Source organism: Eptatretus burgeri, chromosome 8 (assembly GCF_056783735.1).
Source record: "Eptatretus burgeri isolate ZD-2024b chromosome 8, Ebu_testis_v1, whole genome shotgun sequence".
Classification (NCBI taxonomy): Eukaryota; Metazoa; Chordata; class Myxini; order Myxiniformes; family Myxinidae; genus Eptatretus; species Eptatretus burgeri.
The window spans coordinates 74446194-74471266 of NC_140968.1; the positions used below are offsets into that span (position 1 = coordinate 74446194).

Below are 25073 nucleotides of genomic sequence, written 5' to 3' on the forward strand. Positions count from 1 at the left end.
AATGATCAAATCTGCAACTCCTCTTTAAATTTCAAGTCAATGGGATGAAAATTGAGGATATTAGAAATCTCACCTAAGTTGTTGACCTTGGGCCTCGATTGACCTTTTGGTCCACAAATAATTAATAAATAATAATTAACCTCAAAAATAATTGGCTCGGTAAATTCATTGACCTGAAATATAAATCATCTTTAAATTTCAAGTCAATGGGATGAAAATTGAGGATTTTAGAAATCTCACCTAAGTTGTTGACCTTTGGCCTCTGTTGACCTTTTGACCTCTAAAACAATAGGCTTCTTCCTTGTGACAGGCTCTATCATGTGGTGAAGTTTCATGAAGATCGGTTTTAAATTGTGACCTCAAGGGGATAAACAGATAAACATACAGACAGACAGAATAACAAATTTGACTGACCAATTTCCTTGAAAAATCTTCGATTTTAGGGTTCTTTGTTCTTCGAACGAACAGAAAGGGGTGAAAACATAATCTCCTTCACCCGTGGTGGCGGAGGTAAATGATTTATTTCCTTCCAAACCCTTTTTCTTCATTTCCTGCCTATTCCTCTTCATATTACGTATATACTGTAGATCCTTGTGAAGCATGACAATCCCTTCCACATGATCACAACATGCAGCTTCTTTCTTTAAACTTTGTCCTTTGTTTTTGTTTTTTTTTCTAACCCTCCTACTCTTTATTTATTTTATTTTATTTTATTTTAAATACTTTTGTTTTTATAAACCTGTTTGCTTGGGTAGTTTATATTGTTAGATTATTCCACAAGCCAACATACGTTCTTGAATTGAAGCCAAAGTCGAGTTGAGTGCATTGTTTGAAAGAAAAGGCCTGCAATGCAGGAGTTTGATCTGCATGTCAGCAGGACAGATGATACAGAGATAACACAGAGTTTGTGATGTGTCTTCCCAGTGGTACGTCTGACTCCATGATCATGGATCAAATAGCATATTACCTGGTACTTCCCAACCGTTTTACGATTCCCATCGTGGGAGACCTGGAGATCGCTCAGATCCGCTTCCCCATCCCAAAGGTTTGTGCGCACACCTATTCATGGCGCAACAATGTCCAGTGCAGCATGCTCATTCAATAATAATCGCATTATAATTTGAGAAGTGTCTGTTTGTGGGCTGGTTTGTTTGGCTTCTATGTTCTCCTGAACCATTGGACAGAATGAGTGGAAAAAAATATAATTAGTTTTAGGTGGTTAAACAAAATTCATGGTCCCAGGGGTTCAGGGTTGGGGGAGGATGTCAATTCTCTCCATGTAAATGTGTGTCACATCGTGCCGTTCCTAACGGTAATGGGTATTACAAGTCGTACTAAAATACACATCTGGGGGATATATCTCATCCATAAGGACGGGTTCTTTTCTTGTATATTCAACTCAGCTTGCAGTGGGAAATTATAAAAAGTTCCCCCGTAATGAGAACACACTTGTTTTTGAGCTCTCTGTGCTTGTCTAGCTGAAGGATCATCATCATTTGACAACAGAGCAGCTCTTGCTTTAAATTGTGCACTTCAAATTACAGACCCTGACGTCTTTTAGGAAAATGATGCACCTGTAGGTTATGTTTGGAATGTGTCCGTTTTTACTCAAGGTTGCATTTACCATGCTGATTTGGGAAGAAAAGAACAGAATGAACCCTTTCCCAATCCCCACCATTTCACATCCTGGTGCTTGTGGTCTGCCTGCACGGCCTTCTTGTAGATAGATTTAGAAGTTGATATTTTTGGAAACCATGCAGGCTAAACTTAACCCTTAAAAACAATTCCCTTCCCAGTAACAATGAATTTTTGCCTCATGTGACTATAAATAACATTCCCTCTCTGATTTTATTTCACTCAATGGCTTCTGTGGTCTTGGTTTTTTTTTGTTTTTTTTTGTTTTTTGTATACCTTGTCGAGGGTCGTGTGAGAGCTAACACACAACACACAGCAAGGGGGGCATGAGAAGGAGAGGAGGGGGAGGGACAAAACAGTGGGGAACAGAGACATTAGGAGATCTGTGGAAGGGAGAGGGATGGGGTGGGAAACATGGGGAATAGAAGATGGATATTACAGGGACTTGCAGGAAGGAAAGCAGGGAATTTGAAGGAGGTGGGCTTGGGTGGATAATATATCGGGGGTAGAAAATATCGAGGATTTGGATGGGGGATGATAAGAGGTAGTGGTGAACAGCTATTTTGAAGGCCTGGAGGGAAGAATGGGATTGAATAGAGTGAGGGAGTTTATTCCAAAGATGGGAAAAAAGAGGAATGAAAGAGTGAAGATGAGCAGTGATTCGTGATTTTGGTAGTTTTACCAGAAGCGGGTTGTTGGCGGACCTTGACCGCCCTGCGGAAATGTGGTGGGGACAAATCGCAGAGAGAGCAGTGGGGTGGGGGGGGGAGGGCGAGGCTGGAGAGCAGACGGTAGAAGATAGAAAGGCCACCGACCAACCTGCGGTGAGAGAGTGAGAGGCCCAAAGACTCAGCCTCATTGCGGGAGATGCCAATGATCTGAAATGCCTTGGTTTCTACAGCTTGAAGCCGAGAAAGGTGAGAGGCAGCAGCACCAGCTCAGAGGGGAGAGCAGTACTCCATCAGGCTGCGTACAAAAGCTTTGTAAGTGGTCAGGAGCTCAAGTGGGCCGAGGAAGGACTTTGCACGACGGAGGATTCCCAGTTGGCGACTGGCTTTGGAGGCGAAGTTTGAAATGTACCTTTCCCAGGAAAGGTCATGGCAGATAGTGAGACCCAGAATCTTGAAAGAAAGGACTTCTTTCTGACTTCTTGTTGCAGTCGGATCGGCAAATAGATTACTCGTGATGTCATCATAACTTGGAAGTTTATTTTGATATTCAAAATATTGTACCTTCATCATATAATACTGTGCTGTCTACAGTTTATGCGAACCTTCGCTGCAGCCCACTATATTATTAATATGGTTCTGATTGTTGAAAGAAAAATTGGATCCCACTTAATTATTAATAGATTGTGCCATGTTTTTCATCGACATCTGTTGTGCATATTGGTTGTTTGGTGCCAGGAGAGCTTTTAAAGCAACAAAGTGATGTTACTATCTTGTTGCCAATAAATGTTTTGTCAACTTTTGAAAATAAAAATCTCAAGTCAGGCAAGGACTCGGTATAAATCCATTGTTTTGAATGACCATGCGGATGAATAAACTTTGTAGCTGTGGGATATTTCTTGAGAGAGGCTGAATACCCGTTTAATTAAGAAAGTAGATCGCAGCAATACATTTTTGGATTACTGGGTGTCAGGAAACATGAGCAGTGTACCTCATGTGATTTCTACAAATAATAGTGTTAATCCATTGTAAAATGATGCAAAGCATGTGAGATATATTACACAGGTATTTTAAGCTGGTAATTGAATGAAGCCACAGTAAAGTGCTTCAACCTTTTGGATAGCAAAGGATGACAGACATAGACTTCTTCAAAGTGTTAATTTTTGTTTGTGATCATCACCAGTTAATGCAAATTATCCATCCCTTCACATTTTTGTACAAAGGTTTGTTGGTACTTTCAGACCATGACCACACCAGACCATCACTCTGCTCTGGGAAATGGACAATTTCAATGCTGCTGCTGCTGCTGCTGCTTGTTCATCGTCATATTCTTGTTTTTCTTGTTCTTGTTCTTGTTGTTCTCCTTTGATGCAGTGCCCTCTGCCGTTTCGGGCAGGAACTTGAAATTTTGTTCAGGGTGCCAGCGATAGCTCAGCTACTCTTGGCAAAGGACACCATGGGGTCTTTAACATCCACCAGCTAATGCCGGCAGATGGGACACCCAGTTTAACATCCATCCGAAGGACGGCACACACATGGATGAATTACCCTGCTTGTGAAACACCAGGATGACAGTTTATACCTGGGTTGACATTCAAACCTAGACAACACATCTAAGAGGCGATATGTCTGTCTGTCTGTCTGTCTGTCTGTCTGTCTGTCCCTCTGTTCGGTCCAGTGCTCCGTTAATACAATGGCGATTTCGATGAAACTTGGTTGGTGGGTTCATATCATGACCTAGTTGTGTGCAAGTGAGAACCGTTGCTATGGACACCACCGTTGCCTAGCAACGGGACTTTGAAATTTTTGAAAAATCATAAAAAATTTATTTTTTCGAAAATCAAAAATCGGGCCCCGAGTGACTGTGGGCAGTACATTCAGCCATATTGTCAAAAATTTCCAGTCGGATCCTATGAAAACTGTTGGAGAAGATGCACTTTGAATGAACCCTGGTCGAAAACAATAAAAAAACGAAGTTTGTGATATCTCAGAGACTATGAGTCAGATATACATGAAACTGGTATGGTAGGTTCATGGTATGTTCTAGTTATGTGTGAGAAAGAACCGTTGCTATGGACCCCTCCGTTGCCTAGCAACGGCTGAAAAAACCTCTAAATGTGGGGGTATTTTAACGAAAAAACAATCTGCAGCATTAACCCTTGAAGCTAGAATCATGAATTTTATTGTGCTTAATCCTCAGGTCATTCCCCATCGACCGGGCCCATCGCGTCAGGTTCTATTGGGTAGTCGACTACCATGTCCGCCTACCGGCTTGTCTGTATGTTTGTTGGGTGGTCACTAGAGTACCCTTATTTTCACTTTTTCCATCTGTCTGTCTGTATGTTTGCGTGTTTGTTTGTAATGGACAGCTCTGGAGACCAGAGGAGTCAACCGATTTTGATGAAACTTGACAGGTAGGTTCATACCAGGATCTAGTTATATGCTTTTGAGCACCGTTGCTATGGACACCACCGTTGCCTAGCAATGGGACTTTGAATTTTTTGAAAAATCACAAAAAAAAATATTTTTTCGAGAATCAAAAATCGGCTTCCGTGCTTTTATGCGCACTATAATCAACCTCTTTGTCAAAAAATTTCAGCCCGATCCCTCAAAAATGTATGACTAGTATGCAATTATGTAGCGACCACCCATGTCACCTACCGGCTTGTACTTAGTATTCATGACTCTGCATCACTATACTTTCTAGCTCGCTATCACAAGTGAATGAGAAAAATTTAGGGGGTTTAAAAAGTGAAGCCGAGGCAGCCGAGTATTGGTGATGCAGCCCGAGCAACATCACCGAACATGACTGGTCCAATGCTATCATGTGCCTACCACAGAACAGACCAGTGATGGCAGGTTTATCCATACTATAATGGAGCGAAGTGTTTATTATCTCCTCCTAGATGATCTCCTCCAACGGTCCACAAAACTTAGCTATATTGTACTTGGTATACATAATTCTGGATCGCTATACTTTTTAGCTCACGAGCAAAAATGTACATACTTGCTCATTATTGCCTGTTACTGCACTACATTTTCAAAAAAATGCTGTGACAACATATTCGGTGTCTCCACGTGACTATCTTCAATCACAACCCCATAAAAGCCACTCAGGAATCAACACGCCTCATTCGTAAAAAGAAAAATAGTACGCTTAAAAGGAACTAAATCATGACTGCAGATCTCCAAACTGCGAAGGACAACAAAATCACGTGACCTCCACCACCTCTGCCACCCGTCCATGGGATGGGTAATCTACTAGTTTTATTAATTCGCAAAATGAAAAAAAGTTTCCAAATTTCGTTTGTAATGTTTTTCAATTTGTGGTCTGAAGCCTTTGAACCCTGATGGCTGCTTTACCAGCCGCTATTCAAACCTCCATTTACCCGAGTGGTCAGATTTTTCTCCAGGGAGCCCAGGGTGGGAGTGCCGAAATTCCAAGGAGCTCAGGATTCAAAGGGTTAATTCATTTTCTCACTCGCATTTGTTAGGAAAGTGAAAGTGAACTTTTGGGAAAGTTTCAACAGGCTATTAAAAGAACAGCATGTCATCCAGAATCCATAATGTGCATTGGAAAGAAATCTACCTTTCCAGTTTCTGGTGGTGCCATCTTTTATTTTCTCCGAGTGATCTGCTTGCAAAGCTTATTAAACTGTTCTGGACTTGTATTTGTTACCATTAATTGTTGTCCACTTTTGTTCATATCGATCCTCATTTCGTTGTATTTTGCATTCTTGTTTGGTTATTTTGATTTTGTGTGTTTACCTTGGCTGGTGAGGCCGACCCTGATTTCTCACGACTCGCACATTCATTCGTCATTCTTTCCTCTCATCATCAGTCACCATCCGTATCCCGAACCTCGGTCTAACTCCTTCCTTATATATATATTTTTTTTTAGAAAAAAAAGAAACCCTCTTACCCCACGTTTCATGGTTCACTTCGTTCTTTGTTGGCCACGTGTTCAGCCCGCCTGCTTCCTCGTTGACTTCTTCCCTCCCCTTTTCTTTTCCCACCCTTTCATCGCACTCATCCTTTTCATACGGTACTGCCTCAAATCATTTCTGGAGTGACCGAAGGCAGTGTCTTAGGCCCAATCCTGTTCCTCATCTTCATTACTGCTCTTTCTGATTCTCTGGAAAACCCTTTTTGCATTTTCGCTGACCACATCACCCCTGTCGTAGCATCCCTCTTACTTCAGATAGGTAGGCAGTGGCCTTCTCCCTCTCTACAAATCTTAATAGAATCAGGGGCTGATCACACATTTGGAATATGTCTTTGAAACCTGACAAATGTCACACCCACCCTGTCTTTTGGAAAAGACACTGAATCACGGGACCTCTTAATCCCGCATTGCAGAGAGTCAGTGGCCTCACTTTCTTATATTGCCTCCTTTCTGGTCTTTCACAATCTGCCTTTTCCTTGCTATGTGCTCCCCCCATTTATGCAGTTTTTCTGCAGGGCGCGCGCACACACACACACACACACATACACATACACATACACACACACACACACACACACACACACACACACACACACACACACACGCACACACACACGGTCTGCCAGTAACCCACTTCTGGTGAAACTCTCAAAATGCAGGCTCACTGCGCTCACTTCCACTCTTTTGTTCCTCTTTTATCTCACCTGTGAAAACAACTTCCTGTCTGTTTTGTCTCATTCTTCCCTCCCATGCTTCAAGATACCTGTTCAATACCACCTGAGGTCATTTCATGTTTTCTTGTTCCATTTCTGCTTTATCCATGATATTTTCTTCCTCTTATTTCATCACCCTTCTTGCTCTCTTTAAGCTTGTGTCCAGCTTGTTCACCACTGTGTCCTCCTCCCCTTCCCCTTGTTCTCATTCTTCCCTTCACCCATTCTTCCTTCAAGTGTCTTTCTGTTGTGTCCCTCTCCCAAGCTGTGCTTCCCTGCTTTCCACTGTGTTCTTCTGTTCTGCTCTTTTTTATTTTTCATTTTGTGTTCTAGCTCTTCCACATGCCTCAACTTTGTATAGAAACAATACCTTCTTATCTCGTACTTTTCATTTCGAAGAAAAATCTCAAAACCATTTACAAATAACAAGAGGTTAAAATATGTAAGGAATGAAAAAAAAATGCAAAAGTAACTAGAAAGTATCTCATCATGCAAAGCCCATCCACACGACGTGATGAAAACCCATTTAAACAAAAAAAGTACATTCTATTCATCTGTGATCTCCATGTTCTCATAAATGTTTGTTGAACATTTTGATGACAAAAACTCAATTGATAAAAAGGTTATGGAAACACTGTTGCTCAATGATAAATAAATTAAGAAACATGGAAGCGATTCCTTTTTTTCCTTTTCTTTTTTTAAAGGGGGCTGTCTCGCATTCCTTGTGTAGCCGAGGGGATAATACCCGGTACTTATTGTCACTATGACTTTGCCCTTTCACATTTTGACCAAATTTTTGAATATTTTCGCCATATTCCCATAATAAAGGTTTGTTGAAAATTTGATGACAAAACCTAAAATGGTTTTTGAAAATGTTATGGCCTGGACAGACAGACAGACACATGCTCCATTGAAAAGCCCCGTCTCCCACTGTGCAGGGTGATGAGCTAAAAGTAATGGATTTTAAGACATTTTAATACCTCGATCGATAAGGTTGTCCAGATTTTTTTTAATGCAGTGAGTTCCACAATGGAGGAGTATGTCTGAAGATACCTGCATCACCAATCGTCTACATCCTGGTTGTTACACTTGCATTCTTACAGGGCAGTAAAATGTGATATCGGCAGGAACCAATGTATATTTAACTTGAATTTTTTATCAGCAACATTTTAAAATCTATATGTTGGCATACTGTGAGAGAGTAAGGTGTTTGCGGAAAGGAGTGATGTGAATAAACTTGCGAGCTTAAGCTCTGAGCCTGGCCGTCGTATTCTGGATGATTTTTTTTAAGAGATTACGAGAAGAAGCAGGCAAGTCTGCAAACATTGATTTGGACTAATCCAAATATGATAGCATGATGGTGTGAACGAAACTTTCATTTTTCCTGTGGTTTAAACATTAGAGGATTTACACAAGTGGAAAAAAAATATGTTTTAAAGATTTTAGAAATACGATATTGCAATTCTATTCCATTCCATATTTTTATAGTGACACCTAGATTTTAAAACTGATGTCGAGATGAAGCGGTAATCCCTAAGTTTCATTATCAGTGGATGAAGCTTAATAAAGATGGATGAGGGGGCCAGGGACCAACTAATTATCAACATTTTCAAACTCTATGCTGTCAACATGTCAGTTTTCACAGCATCGAGTTTGAAAATGTTCACGGACACCTATATTTGAATTTTATAGAAACAGACATTCAGAGTTGCGGAAGCACGTCATAAGGTTGAACGGACAGGCAGATAGATGTCTGTATCGTTACCATAAAAATCGATATTGAGGTTATATAAAATTGTACCAAGTGCATGCAGACAAAGAGAAAAAGAGTGGACCAATAACCGATCCCTTTGGAATACCGACAGATAGATGAGGTACAGTAGGTCTTGTGAACAGTCAGCATTGTTTACAGCAGATGGATAATTATGTAAGACAAGATTTAATCCATTTAAGAGCACATCTAGAGATGCCAAAACAGGACTGAAGCTGAACAAGTAATGATATGTACATGTGCAAGGTTTGGTTACTGTTTTGTTTTTCCAATGCACAACATTTGTGATAATGTTCAAAAGGGAGCTGCTGTGCAGAATTCGACATGTAAACAAGGAAAGTGTGACACAGGAAAAGCAGCATTAGCTTAAAGACGAAGTCGCCTGCATCATTGCCACATCGGAGAAGGGTAACACAATCCTTAACCACCTTACCTTGAACCCCGATCTTTTCTGTTTGGAGAGGAAGGTACGAGGTATGGCATTCTCATCCAGAATAATCCCGTCTAGGTGGTTAAAAAAAAAAAACTTCTCCGGCATAAATTCCTTCACCTCGATTAATTCCATGAGCTGCGGTTGAGAATGTGTATTTGAGAACAGGTGTCCGAATATGGGTGTCAGAAATTATGGGATAGGGAATGATGTTTGAGTACAGGTGTCGGAGAATATGGGTTTGGAAATGAGGTTCAAGTACCGGTATTGGCATATAATGGTTTGGGAATGAGGTTCGAATATGTGTGTCGGAAAGTAAAGGTTTGCGAATGACGTGTGAAGGTTTAAGAACGAGGAAGGGAACAATGGGGAAGGTTCTACCTACAACCATTGACCCCGTGAAGGCAGCCCACAGATGCAGCATTTTCACCCCAAGCCATCAGATCCAACAACTCGATCATTTTTTTTCACCTAACATCATAATCTTTCTCTGCCTTTTGACACAACTAACTTTATCCATCACTTTAGGTTTGCGTGCCATAAAAAAGCGATGCACGAGAAACAACACGAGGCTCTTAATGGGCGATAATTGTTCACACACAGGACACAAGCAATAACTCATCTCAGCTCAAAAGCCACGATTTGTCGAAATGAAATCCTGCGATAATGAAATCGGAGCACAAGAGGTTGCCCGTGATTAGTTGAAACCCACGATATTTGAACCCGTGATATTTGAGGGTTGACTTTACTTCGAAGTACCTTTTGTATATTTTTTCCACTACTGCTTTTGTTTCATGAGTTTTTTTTTTTTTGTTTTTTTTAGGCATTTATCATTTTGTGCATGTAGTCAATCATGCTGAGGATTCAATTTTTACTTTGTGATAGTCACTGCTGCATCATCATCTCAATGTATATCAGATGTTTAGTGTATGCATCAACGTCTCGATGTTATATATATCAGATATCGAGACAAGATTTAAGCTATTTAAGAACAGGTCCAGAGATGCCAAAACAGGACTGAATATGTACAAGTAATGATGTGTGCATGTAAAAGGTTTGGTTACTGTTTTGTTTTGGTTTTTTCCCCATTTTGCTGTGAGTTAAACTCACATATACCCATCATCCACCTCGTAGGGTGTCGTGCGGATACACCTGCTGGAAGCTCGAGACCTAGAGCGTAAGGACAACCTGCTCAAGGGTATGATTAAGGGCCGATCGGACCCATATGCTGTACTGCATGTGGGAAACCAGTCATTCAAGAGCAAGGTCATTCAGACCTGCTTGCATCCAGTGTGGAATGAAGTTTATGAGGTAAGACTGTTGGTGGCACTTTAAGATGTTGTGGACTGTTTATCAGATGTGTAGCTCATTGGAGACGTAGAGGTTGAAAATTGGGTGGAAAGATTTTCTTAGTCCTTGTTTTGACAGGCAATTGTGCATGAAGTGCCAGGTCAAGAGCTGGAGATATCAGTGTTTGATGAAGATCCAGACAAGGATGACTTTCTCGGCAGGTAAAAATTGGAAATTGATTGATTGTTGTGATGGTGATAAAATGACTGAATGGATCCACTAAAGTTGGGAGACTGATCTAATTTATACACAGAGTCGATGCTCAGGGAGTAGCTAGGTCGTAGAATGGACCAAGATGTAACAACAAAAATATCAGGAGGAAGAGGGGGTGGGGGAACACACCAACTGCAGGGTTGAGGGACAAAATAGAAGGAGACTTGGAGAAATAAGGGACCTGGCGAAGAATGAGGGCTCGGGGCAGACACGGGGTGAACAAGATGAATACAGCTGCAAACGCTCAATCATGGAAGTGGAAGGAAAAACTGGAAATCCAGAAAGAGGTGAATATGGGCAGGGTTAATGGAGGTAGAAAAGATCATGTTTGTTAATAGGGGGATGACCAAAGATGGTGGTGAACTGTGGGCTTTTTAACTTTTAACTTGGTTTTGTCTTATCTTAATGTGCTGCATTAACTGTGTTACTTGTAAGCCCCGAGCCACAACCTATTGTGGCTCTTCTCAATATAAATAATTTTCCATCCATCCATCCATCCATCCATCGGGACCACACCCTGTACAGAGCATTAGTGCTGCCGAAGCAGTCTCCTGGGCTATTAGACACAATTCTGGGCGGGTCGCCACTCCAACACAGGATACTCAGATGGCTCGATCATCCCTGCAAGTTGGTACTCATTTTGCCAACCTCGGAAGGATGATAGGCTGAGTCAACCCCACCTGGTATTAATTCAATCGCCGAGCAGGATTTGAACTCGGGACCCAAGGATCCCAAACCCACCACCCTAGCCATTAAGCCAACACCAGACATATGTATATATATATAATATTACTGTCATGATTGCTCTCTTCTCTCTTACTGCTTTACACATGATCACCAAACTTCCTGAGCATAATTAATAATCTTCCAATTCTGCTTACAGCTTCTAAATGTATTTTCAAATTTTATTGTTTTTTGAACATGGTTGAGAACAGGGTTACAAACAGATGTTATTGTTATTGACCTCATTTCAAACAGTGTTCAATAGTCGAATTTTATCGGGGTTTCTTGCAGTGGCATAAACAGGATCCAATATTCCATGTTCTCTTCCCATGATAGAAATGCATTTATAACATTGTGTGCATCAAGTGAGACATTTTACTCTGAACCATATCACTCTGGAGACTCAGTTGAAATATGTTGAGGCATCGTGCTTTGTGTCCTGTTTTACATTCCCATCTGAGCTTATGGCTCATGCTGAGATACTATGAGGTTCAAGTCTTACATATACCATTATTATATATACCATTATATTTATATATATATATATATATATATATATATATATATATATATATATATATATATATATATATATATTCATCTATGATGTGCTCATGTCTTTTTATCTGCAACATGTGGCAGGTCCACAAAAGCTCCCCATTGTTGTTGCTGTTGGGGGTTCTTGTTGGGGGTCGATTTTTGAAATGTGCTCCCATTGGCCATACAGCTTCTGGACCACACCTATATTTGTTACTTAACTCCACCCACCATGGCACCCAGACAAAATAATATGGCTGCCATCTTGGTTCACTGGTGGGGCTACATTATCAGGCCTGTAGGCCTCTGCTGATTATAGACTGCCTGGGTTTGTGTTTTTTTTGCATCACAGGTTGTGACCGCAGTGTGGTACTTTCTCACTTGTTAATTTGTGTGAAAATATACGAATGTCTCCCGATGTCTTTGCCCTGCATGCAATATATTGTCGTGTTGGCCTGGTATGCGACCCCGCCATGTTGAAGTGATGTGCTCCGTGAATAGCTGAATTAATGGAGGCTATGCTCAAGTGGGAAGCATAGTTCCTTCTCTGGGTGGAACCTGTATCCTGCTGGTATCTGCAAACAGGTTATTATCCTAATTAAAGTCCCCCCCCCACCCAAGAGGATTACTAAAATGCTGAAATGGTTTACGCATGTGGGAGGTGGAAATGTGATGGGCACATGTTCTTATGGAATAAATGTTTAATGGAGCACAAGACCACATGGACAAAGAATCCCAGACAAAAGATGGACACAATAAATCGTAAATAAATAACAATTATGCATGGCAAGAACCTAACGCACCTCAAGCATTCAGTCGCTCACACTGACCAGAGGGGAGCCAGGCAAGGACTTCAAAAGATGTTGTTCTTGTTGCGGGTAGCACGGCAGAGATCTCCGGGGGAAGGAGATAACGGCGGCAGTAGTCAGCAAGCAGGGCTCAGACCACAAAGAGTCTCAACTGCTGATCAACTGCCCCTGACTGCTGACTCCAAATACCGCCCCCATCAGCGTCATGTGCAGCCTTTTACCACCTCTGCCACACCAAGCGTCCTTCGTCCGTGGCCTGACATTGCATGTAATGTCTCGCAAGCGAAGTGATGTCTCCAGCACTGCCCGAACCAATCGTGCGGAATTTTACAGGCCACCAATAGCAGTGCGCCTTTCTGGACCTCTTTCTAACCAGTGCCACACCAGACTTCCTATTCACATTGAGCGGGCCGCAAGGGGGAACTTAACAAACCACACATGGAAAGCTGCCATGACCATCATGAGTTTCTCTGCCTACATCCCCTGTCCTTTTCTTGCTTTGATCAACCTTGCCTGGTTGTACAGAGAGGATATGCATTAATGAAACTTCCCCAGCTGGCCTTCACAATGAACCATACTGCCTCTCACGGCGTATGTAAAAACAGAATGACCACGCTAATGGGTCCCTAGTCACAGAAAGTGTTCTAACCTACGTGTGCACATGGGCAAAGCTAACTTAACATCCTAACTGGTATGTATATCCCCCTGCAATGTAACAATATGTACATACTCCGCCATGAGACTTCGATGATCATCCGTTTAAAATAAATACGTAACGTTCAGATATCCTTGCATCTCATAACTGGCAGAAATTTATTGTTACACTTTTAAGAAGTTAGATGAACTTTCTTTAAAAATTTTCCAAACCATGAACAAGAGGATTGAAAATCTATACATGTAAGAGCGAGTGTATTTGTTTTTTTTTTGTGGCTGATGTGTTTCCAAGCTCCAAGGTCAATTACCCTGAAATTTGCTTTACCACATTATATTCACACGTGTAACGTCAACGTCACGATAAACTTTCAATTCTTAATGATTTGATCTTGGAGTTGATCTTGGAGATCTTGAATTGATAATGCATGATCTTGTATGACCTCAAAGAAGAAAATTAGGAGGCGTTTTGGACAATCGTTGCCGTGTTGCACTCCCAGGTTAATCTTTTGCTTCAGTTTTAAACAATGATCTTCTTAATGTTTGACTCAAGTTTTAATAACCCGATCTTGATTCGGTGACCTGGCTTGTTCAGGCCGGAGGAATCATTACATCTGCCACCGAAGGTGGCCGGAGGTTATGTTTTTACCACTGTCTGTCTGGCTGTCTGGCTGTCTGTCTGTCTGTGAGCAGGATATCTCAAAAGATTGTGGACGGATTCAAACGAAACTTGGTGGACCGGTTGGGTGTGTGACGAGGCCGAATGGATTCTATTTTGGTGAAGATCTGGATCTGGATGCAATTGATTTTTTTTGATGTTTTTTTTTTGTTGTAGTCATTCTTCACCACTCAGATTTGGGGCCAAAACGATATAAAGCACTACATCCCAAAAAGTTGTGGACGGGTTATGATAAAACTTGGTGGATGAGTTTGGTGGGTTACAAGGATAAGCCCATTTATATTTTGCTTATGGTCCAGATGCAGATCTGACCTATCAGTGGAATACAAAACGTATTAATTGTTCAACCTGGCAGAGGTATGCGCTCTGAGTGCCATTCTGTTTTTAACTATGCTGGTGCGTTGACGATGGAGAACATGGTTATAACCAGTCATAGTGTTTCTTAACCTGACTATCACTTCCCCAGCTAACATGGAGAGTGTATTGCTTTGAGCTCTGACAGATTGGCTTCTTACATGATGGTTTGTCTCAGTCTGACAGTTGACCTGAATGATGTCATGCATGGGAAAGAGGTGGATGAGGTGAGTGTCATTTCATACTTTCAAAATGATTGCATTTTTCCATTTAACGCCGATTCTCTACTCACATTTAATCTAAAAGTGTGGCCATTGGTTTCGTTGGAGGTGAAGTTGGTACAATACAAAAGCACAAAAAACTTTTTATTCTTGCGAGAGTATGATCTTGCCGGAATTAATTTTTATAATCGATACAAGTCTCAACAAATATTGCTTATACTTGGCCTTTAATCACCTCCAGATATGAACAGCTCTCCATAGTGAGTTATTGAGTGGTCGCAGGACTACCGTTATTCTCAGGTTTTCCGTCTGTATGTTTGTATGTAATGGACAGCTCTGGAGGCCAGAGGAATCAACTGATTTTGATGAAACTTGATTGGTAGGTTTATACCAGGATCTAGTTGTATGCTTTTGAGCACCGTTGCTATGGACGCCACCGTTGCCTAGCAATGAGACTTTGAAAATTTTGAAAAAATCCGAAAAATATTTATATACAGTGGTACCTCTACTTACGAATGTCTCTACAGATGAATGTTTCAGGTTACGAAGCGCCTGAACGGGAAAATATTGCCTCTAGTTACGAAGGCGTTTCAGGATACGAAGTCAAAAATACAGCACAGTACGCGCTGCTTTTCGCTGCTCCCAGAGTTTCCCGAACGTAAACAAACTTGTAGCTGCTCTGCCATTGGCTATCACCTAAAATCTGCCTGGCAACCCTTTGCGTATGCGTGTATCCCAGCATGCTCTTCGTGTCCCCGTCCCGCTCTGTAAATATAGTTATACTGTATACAGTCTATGGTCCCGCTACGAAGTGCTCGGACAGTGTTACAGTACAGTACGCGTGTGGATTACAGTAACTTTTATTCACAATGGACCCCAAGAAAGCAATGAAGAAAAGTGGACAAGGAGAAAAGAAGAAGAGAGTTTTTCTGGCCATACAAACAAAGCAAGAGATAATAGAAAGGTATGAAAAGGGGATGCGTTTGACTGATCTCGCAAAAGAATATGGCCGTAATATATCTATGATCGGCACGATAATGAAACAAAAGGAAGCCCTAAAAGCTACGGCTCCTTCCAAAGGCCTCTCTGTCATTTCCAAGAGGAGGTCGGCAGTGAACGATGAGATGGAGAGGTTGTTACTTGTGTGGATAAAGGAGAAAGAGATCGCTGGTGACACAGTGACAGAGGCCATAATTTGCGCAAAGGCAACCGCCATCTTCACTGACCTCGTGAAGGAGGATACAGGCGAGGGAAATTCGGTGCAAGGACTACACCAGGAGTTTAAGGCATCGCGTGGGTGGTTCGAGAAGTTTAAAAGGAGGACTGGACTTCACTCTGTTCTTCGCCATGGCGAAATTATTTCGCTGGGAAAGGGCATGGGTCTTGAGGTGGATGACGAGGACATCAACGAGATGATTCAGGAGCACAACGAGGAGCTTTCGACGAAGGAGCTGCAGGAATTGGAGGTGATGCAACACACCGCGGTGCAGGAGGAGTTCAAAGAGGACGAGGAGGAGGAGGAGGAGGAGGAGGCAGCCATTATTCCATCAGCCCAAATCAAAGACATTTTAGGAAAATTCCATGAAGTCTCGGAATTTGTTGAAAAGAATCACCCGGAAAAAAGTGTTCACAAGTCGGGCTATCGCGCACCATGACGATGTCTTCCTCGCGCATTTCCGACGGATTGTTAAAAGCCGGCAAAAGCAGACGTCATTGGATCAATTCTTCACGAAACGCGAGGCAAAAAACACTGCTGATAAGGACCAGTAAACAAAGAGGCCAAAAAGTAATGAGAATAGCAGTTAAAAGGTAAATGAATATTTTTATTATTTCCTTTATTCTTTGTTTTTTACATTATGTGCCTCTCGTTTTATGTTTATTGTGTGGTAATCTAATTTTAACATGTATTTGTTTCATGTTCTGATGCATTTTTATGATTTATTAAAAAAAAATGTCCGAATTTTGCGGGGCTTGGAACGGATTAGCACATTTACATTCAAAAGGCGTCTCTACTTACGAAGGTTTCAGGTTACGAAAGTACTCCCAGAACGAATTAAATTCGTAAGTAGAGGTACTACTCTATATATATATATATATATTTTTCGAAAATCAAAAATCGGCTTCTGCGCTTTTATGCGCACTATAATCAACCTCTTTGTCAAAAAATTTCAGCCCGATCCGTCAAAAACTGTATGACTTGTATGCAATTATGTAGCGACCACCCATGTCGCCTTCCGGCTTGTCTTGTTACATATGATTAAGAGAAGAAGCTTGTGTTTGTGTGAATAAACTATTCCATGTATTGGTGTTCTGTCTTGGGAATAAAAAAATTAGTTATGTTGGATACAATGTTGTCTTGCATCTTTCCACAATGACTTGAATCAAAATATTGATGAATGTTGCTTTTGATTTAGTGTGGGTAATCTTGTAATATTCTTATACTGTCGGACCCTGCTGTTTGCAGGGGATAGTTCCTAGAAAATGCCACAAATAGCGAATCTGCGAATAATGAGGCATTGTTTCAATGGAATAAGGGGGGATAGGTTCCTGGCGGTTAGTAATTCATGAAGGAAAATCAAAAATTCCACTGAAAACCGTGAATAACCGCAAAAAACAGTGAAATATGGCTGCAAAAAAATTAATAATGCAAATACGCAAAGCACAGGGCCGTGAATATCGAAACAAGTCACATTTTTATAAAGCGCGAATACGCGGGATCTGTGAACAGCGGGGTCCGACAGTATTTATGTGTGTGTGCTCTAGCTGTTTTATTTTTTATTTTTTAATAACAGTTCATTCAAAACAGAAATGTGAGTATACTACTGGATCATGTTGGTACCTCTGTACCGTGAAGGTTAAAATGATATTTTCGTTTTCTTTGAACAGTGGTTTGATTTGGACGAGGTGGAGACAGGTCAGCTTCATCTAAAGCTACAGTGGCTGTCACCACTTGCAGATGCCAGCGTTTTGCCAGAGGTGAAAGGCAGTGGTGTGTGAGAGGGACATTGATATAAAAATGACGTGAATTGCTTTTGTCTGTCGTCGTTTGCTTGAAAAAAAAGAAGAGACGTGTGGAATGGTAATGGAATGTTGGTGGAGGTAACCAGTTCAGGCAAATGGTGAATTATAATGGGAAACATTTGTTATCAATATTGTCAAACATTCAGTTGTAGATTAAATAAATAAAATAATAGTACCATTTAGTGGGGATTGCTTGAGTACAGCAGAATTACTTTTTTAAACAGACTGCTTTCCTTTGAGCAAAGATATTAAACTAACGTACTTGTCCTAATCTGGATATAATTTTAGTTTTAGTTTCTCCTTGGATATGTTCCCATAATACACTACTCAAGAATTAAAGGACAAAAACCTTCAATTTCACATGATTATTGGTATTGCATTTATTTGTGAGCCTGTTGAAGTCGCTCCGTGACAGGCGATTGATTACCTGCTATTTTTACTTTTTCAGCCCACTTCTCTTGATGAACATTTATACATTTGAAAAACAGCTTGAAGCAACAAGCAGTGTGATTTTATTTTTTAAGGGGCATTTTGAAGTGGTATAGACCATATGGAGAGCTTGTGATTATTTTTTGTAGGCAATGCACGGTGTGAAAGCTGTGCCTGGTCAAGCCAATGATGGTCTTTCCTCTGCTTTACTCATTGCTTACCTGGACTGTGCTCGAAACCTTCCGGTGAGTTCAACACCACAACCTGTATGTAGTTTTGCCTTCCAAGCACGATAAACATTCTGCCATTTGGAGGATTCCTACTTTTTTGCCTCATACGTAAAAGGTATTTATTGAGTTGAATGCTGCACGGATGGAAATGACCACAATTTGACTCACAATGCTGTGCATGATACCTTTCCTTTTTTTTTTTTTTGGAGAACCTCAGAGTTGTGAACAAAGGCTGAGTGAGTGAATTCTTCTGTATTTATTTATTACTAACACAAATATGGCCGAATATTTGGTCTTACCCACCCACATATGCACCATATCCGCATCAGTCTAAACCTTTGCCCCCGATATGATATTCACATCCTCTGGTGTTTTTGAAGCTTTAAACTGGCCCCATAACCCCTTCATTACCAACCTGAAGTATGAGTACATGGAGTTTCATTAAGATACACTTTAAACTGTGATGTGATGAACAACAGCAGACATTTTAATTTTGAATTTGGCAAATAAATGTATGAAAAATTATTTATTACTAGTGCGTGGCCGTACGTGCAAAAAAAACAAACTTTCAAACCTCGTGCCAGAAACAACAACCACACAGGCCGTTCCTTCGCTTTCGCGTGCCCGTACATGCGTGGCCGTACGTGCAAAAAAAACAAAAAAACTTTCAAACAAACACACAGGCTGTTCCTTCGCTCTTGTAAACGAAGACTGGATTGGGGCATTGTGTTTATCTATAAATGCACATAAGAAATCGAGAAATTATTAGAATACACTAAGTCATCACTATCCGGAAGTGGTGCGTGCCCATACGGAATGTTCACATGCTTTCCACGAATTATCACTTGCATGGAAGTAACAACTGCTGTGATACTTACACACACATAGTTAATTAAAATCCCAATTAAAATCAAGTTTACCTCCCTGTCTTTGCAACCCATGACATTTGCTGCCATTGACCATTGGCCATTGCCACTCCTATGCCACGGTAACTCAGGTGCCCTTTCCCCATTGGCCACGCCTACGTAGCAACGTGTCCTGTCATTGGTTTGGTAAATAAATGGCCATAACTTGGGAAACAGCTGAAACGGATGAAGAAGAATGATATCAAACCTTGAAAAGGCACATACTCAGGTCCCCAGCAATATACCTAGCGAGTTTCAATTAGATCGGACCAGTGTTTGTCGAGAAACAGCGGTCACAGACAGACAGACAGACAGACACACACACACAGATTGCTGGAATTATAGATAGATATGTGAGAACATGATTCATGCACCGTCCGTCACCGTGAGTGCCCCGAACATTTGTTGGCACGTTTGAACTTCTAAGCAAACAATCTGGGGCAGTTTTATTTGTCATTTGATGGGAAAAGTTTACAAAAGACTTAAATTTCCAAGTAACTAAAGAAATAAAATCACTCATGTACCCACTGGTGTGCCTGAAACCACTGTTTTCTTCTTTTTCTTCTTGTTCTTCTTTGGCTTTTTAGTTCTTTTTATTTTATTTTTTTCAACACAGGTACAGTAAGTAACTTTATTCCAACTGTAATGCTGAAAACTTCAAAGCAATTAAAAAAAAAACACAGGATGACTTCAAATAATTGTCATTCGTAATGAAAGTCATTATTCCCAATGCATTCCTTGACTCTGCGAGCCAGCATTGCACAACTATATAATGATTATAGATGCCAGAAGAACGCTCGAACTACCCATATGCTTGATGAACACATTTCATTCCATTTTTGTGTTTTATGGTGGATTAATAAACCGATCACTGTATAAGACTCCCCAAATTCAAAAGTCAACAGATGCATTTTTTTTTCTCTACAATAGCGAGGCTTGTGGAATAGTCATATGATCGAGGATGAACTCCCAGTCGGATAGTGGGAAGTTACAAAAATGAAGGGTGGAAGGAAGTAAACATTGCAACCTGCAAGCAAGAGAGTTGGGTGAGGAAGGATGAGTGGGGTTAATAAAGAGGTGGGGGTGACATGAGACGACTGTGCACTACCTGCTTGAAACCATGGAGGGAAGAGTGAGATAACAGCCTCTGGAAGGCGGTTCCACATGTGGAAAAAAAACGGTGAATAAAAGAGTTGATGTATGCAGTCAGTCTGGATTTGGGAAATTTAACCAGGGATGAGTTACTGGATGAACATGTACACCTTGGAGTTATTTGGAAGGGTTGGAGAGTTGAGAGAGCAGAGGGAGCTCAACCAGTGGAGAGGTGGTGCAAGAGAGAGGCCACCGATGTGCCTGCAATGTGAAAGCAGTAGACCTTGTGCTTCGACCTTATCTTGGAAGATTCCAACAATGTTGAGAGCTTTGATTCCACATAATCCAACGACGACAGATGTGATAACGGGTCCCCAGGCAGTATAGGAGAAGCAGTACTCCATTGAGCTATGCACAGAGGCCTTATAGCAACGGCAGCCATCGGCTCAGTTTATAACTTTCAAATTCATCCCCTTCAAAGGAAAACCGGACCTCAACCACAAAATATGCCGAGTATGAGTCTGCTCACCAGTGCCAAGATGCAAAGTGAACATACAGCCAACATCACCGACATCTTAACTCATGCTTGTTCTGATGACGCAATTGAATATCGGTGGAAGAGCCTTTCCTCAAATGTGCTCCAATCATCTATCCAAACACTTGGCTTTGTGCACAAGAAAAGTGCAGATTGGTTTGACAACAACAATGAGCAGGTTCAAACCCTTCTTCATGAAGGAGAGAAGGCTTGAGAGTCCGTTTTATATTGTTACATGTGGCACCATCTGCTGCAGTGCAAGCATCATCTAAAGCCCAGCAAGCACTGTGGGAAAGACAGAAAGGTTGATGAGCTCCATTTGCTTGCTGACCAAAATAACCTCAATAATTATTTGCTGCCTGACAACGCAACCATATATTATTTCAGTAAAAGCTGTTAAATAGATCATCATCTGCAAGCACTGACACTCTTGCCAAAATTGACCAATGCTCAATCATGGATGACATGGATACCCTGCCCACAATGGATGAAGTTGTTTCAGCCATGAACTCAACCAAAAGGGTCAAGTCCCCAGGCTTGGAAGGTATACCTGCTGAGATCTATAATTGTGGTGGTCAGATCGTACATGATGAACTCTTGAAGTTCTATGAGGTATGTTGGAAAGCAGAAAAACTACCTCAACAGTTATCGTTGTTATCTACAAAAGGAAAAGATACTGAAGCAACTGCGTTGACTATCATGGCATTTCACGTCTTGCTGTTGCTGGTAAAATTCGAGACAAAATTCTGTTGGCACATCTTCCTGAAAATTGGACAACATCCTACCGGAAAGTCAGTGTGGTTTCAGGACCGCACTCCACTGTGCATATGATTTTTCACTCCATGTCAGCTTCAGGAGAAGGCAGCTGAACAGCACCAGGGTCTTTATGGCATCTTCATTGACTTTGCCAAAGCCTTCGATAAAGTTAGCAAATCAACTCTGTGGAAGCTGCTGAAATATTTATTGGAGGTACTGCTTGTGACCCTTTCAATATCTCTCACAGAGTCAAACAAGGCTGCGCCCTGGCCCCTACACTGCTTAATCCATTTCTGACACTGGTGCTTGACACTGGAGTATACATCTAAACCAGACCAGATGGGAAACTCTTAAACCTAGCTGGACTCTGCCTGCCTACTCGAAGACCAGAGAGTATTATGTGTGAGTTACTGTATGCTGATGACACTGTATACTGATCACTCACCCCTGGCAGATGTCCAGAAAATTGTTGTGTGCTTTGAAGCTACAGCAGTCAAGTTTGGTCTCTCTATCAACAACAAGAAAAGTGAAACGCACCATCAGCTACCACCTGGCGAGCCCCTTAGAAATCCACAATTACTCATTGGCAACACTCCACTTTCGGTGACTACCAAGTTTACTTTGCTTGGGAGTACAGTGACATCTAATAACTCCATCAATGTGGAAATTCATAATCACATACAGACAGCCTGTAGAGCTTTCGGTAGTTATCACAAGCGATTGTGGTCTCAACAATGTCAAAATCTCCATCAAGTGTAAAGTATAACATGCTGCTGTTCTTTGAACCCCTCTGTATTCTTCTGAAGGCTACACACGATACCGGGGACACGTCGGGATGGAGAAGATGAAAAGAGGAAAGCATCTAATCTACAGCCAGCCAATTCGCAAAAGAAAAATAAACCCAATCGTCAATTTAAAATCCATCATCATCATCACCATAATTTCATATGCAGCCCATGGCTGCTGGTTGCATCATTGCTGGGAGTGTGGCTGTGCCGTTGATGCAGTGCCCCCTGTTTCCAGTAAGCTGGTACTCATTTTGCCGACCTCGGAAGGATGGCCGGCTGAGTCAAAACACCTAGTGTTATGTAATTGCACGACAGGGACTCAAAGTCAAGACCTAAAGATTTAAAGCCAGCCACCTTGATCAATAAGCCAACACCAGGCTTGCCAATTTAAAATAAAGTCATCTAATCCCCCTAATCCTAACGTTGTCGTTAGCCTGCCGGCTTCAAACTGCAGCTCATAATTAACCCACTGGGTCTGCTTGGAATCCCCACGAACCCACCAGCCTCTATCCCCTCCACTCATGCCACATAACCCCTACCAACCCCATGCAGGACTCAGGGGAAACTCCAGAGTCGAGGGTGCCATGCCCATTTTGGCCGTGCGCACTGCGCAAGCCTTGCATCCCTCCATGTTCTCCATAGGGCCCTCTGCACACATCTGGCGTGCACTCTGCATGGGTCTCCCACGTGATCTCCCCCTGCATGACTGAGTGTTCCACCTTCTCCACCGATGATCACAGGGAACACTGTGCTAATTTACCTTGCAAATTCCTCCTCCCTCCTTTTCTCCAAAGTTTGTGGGGGACTTATCCTCCTCCCAAATTTCCCTTACTGCTTACTCCTTTTCTCCATGCGGTGCCATTGTTGCAACGTCCATTGTAACCTGAGTACCCCGGGAACTGACGGCACTCCCCCTAAGCTCAGTGGCTGTGTTTGTCTTTTCTCATAGTCTAGTCGTTGTGTACCTGCGCATGTATCCCATATTCCATTTCCTATTTAAACTCGGTATGCGATGAAACAACTGTGTCGTTCTGCAATTACAGAATGTCCTCCTTAATATCTGACTCCAGTAATCTTGGTGATTCATGACTGTCTGTCTATAAGAAAATATTATTCAGTTTGGAGGGAGGGAAGAGAAACCTAAAATAAGACATGATATACTAATAGCCATTAAAACCAATGAATGGCCTTTATGAAATATACCCGTAATCCATGTGAAGGATGTATTCACCGGGTGTTTTTTGTTGTTTTTCCATTACTGTCCCATTTGAGAATGAATAGCCATTACTGCAGTGTAAAATATGCTGGATCTTCTCCAGTGATGACATACAAGCTGTGAATAAAACAATAGATTTTATAACATTGTGCCTTTCAAAATATATATATATATATATATATATATATATATATATATATATATATATATATATATATATATATATATATACATATATATACATACATATGAGGCCCGGCGAGGAGGAGTGATGTAAGCGACATTTTTTAATGATATGATGATGATTGGGGAAGGGTTAAAATAGTGCTATATGGCATTAACTCCAAAATGGCCGATGTGGCCCTTGCATCACTCCTCCTCCTCGCGGCGCCTCATATATATATATATATATATATATATATATATATATATATATATATATATATATATATATATATATATATATATATATATATATATATATATATATATACTGTATATATCAAGACAAATATAAATATACCCAGGATGTTCTTACTTTTATGTCATCTCAAGCCCACTGCAATGCACCTGGCCTAATTTTTCAGCTTGGTTATTTATTATATTTCATCAATCCACATTCTCATGTTTGGCCTAAAACTTAAACCTTTTGGGTTATCAATCTTGACTGACATAGTTTTATCCCCTCCTTGTTTTTCTGTGGCTCTAAGAGCGTGTTCTCTGGGACTTTTGACTGTGGATACCATCAGGGCCGATGGGCTTCTGGTTTGGTCTTCTGTGAAAATACCTCTCTCCTTTCTCAGTTGGCCGTCGTGAGTGTTTGGCAGGCTTTTCCCTCTAAACATTGTGCGGTGACTAATCTGATAGCATCTTGAGCGCATCTAACTTCATCACCACATCCTTTACTCCTTGGTGGCATCTGATTTCTCATCTCAAAGCATTGTGGATGAGAAGATGGATTAGCTACTTTACTGCAGATTTCATTTCCGGCAAGATCGTGCAAGGTGTTAGATAGTATAGTTGTATTCCTTGTGGGTGTGATTACCTTTGTGTACAAGAGATAAGTGGCCATATACATATTACATATGTGCTATTTAAGCAGTGAAATGTTGACCAACGTCCACTCTTCCTCTTCCTCTTCCATTTTCCTTTCGTTTTCCCTTTTCTCTTAACTTCTCTCTCCTCAGTTCCTCCACCCCCCACACACACACACACACACACACACACACACACACACACACACACACACACACACACACACACACACACACACACACACACACACACACACACACACACACACACACACACACACACACACACACACCCCTTATAGTGTACTGATTTTAAAAGATGCCATAATAAATGCATTTCATTCACTTAATCTCTCGAAATCTGGTG

At 41.3% G+C, this 25073-nt stretch overlaps 1 protein-coding gene across 6 annotated transcripts in view; it reads left to right on the top strand.

Moving 5' to 3' along the window:
* The window catches only part of ESYT2 (extended synaptotagmin 2), a 100869-nt gene that overhangs the window by 36815 nt on the left and 38981 nt on the right, over positions 1-25073 (top strand). For 4 of the 6 annotated variants that reach the window (XM_085892614.1, XM_085892617.1, XM_085892616.1 and 1 more), the window contains 7 exons: positions 925-1045; positions 10298-10474; positions 10592-10674; positions 14658-14706; positions 17587-17676; positions 18300-18395; positions 24383-24484. In XM_085892614.1, coding sequence (XP_085748740.1) covers positions 925-1045; positions 10298-10474; positions 10592-10674; positions 14658-14706; positions 17587-17676; positions 18300-18395; positions 24383-24484 — 718 coding nt within the window. The remainder of the gene's footprint in view (positions 1-924; positions 1046-10297; positions 10475-10591; positions 10675-14657; positions 14707-17586; positions 17677-18299; positions 18396-24382; positions 24485-25073) is intronic. The other 2 variants (XM_085892618.1, XM_085892619.1) reach the window with 1 other exon arrangement.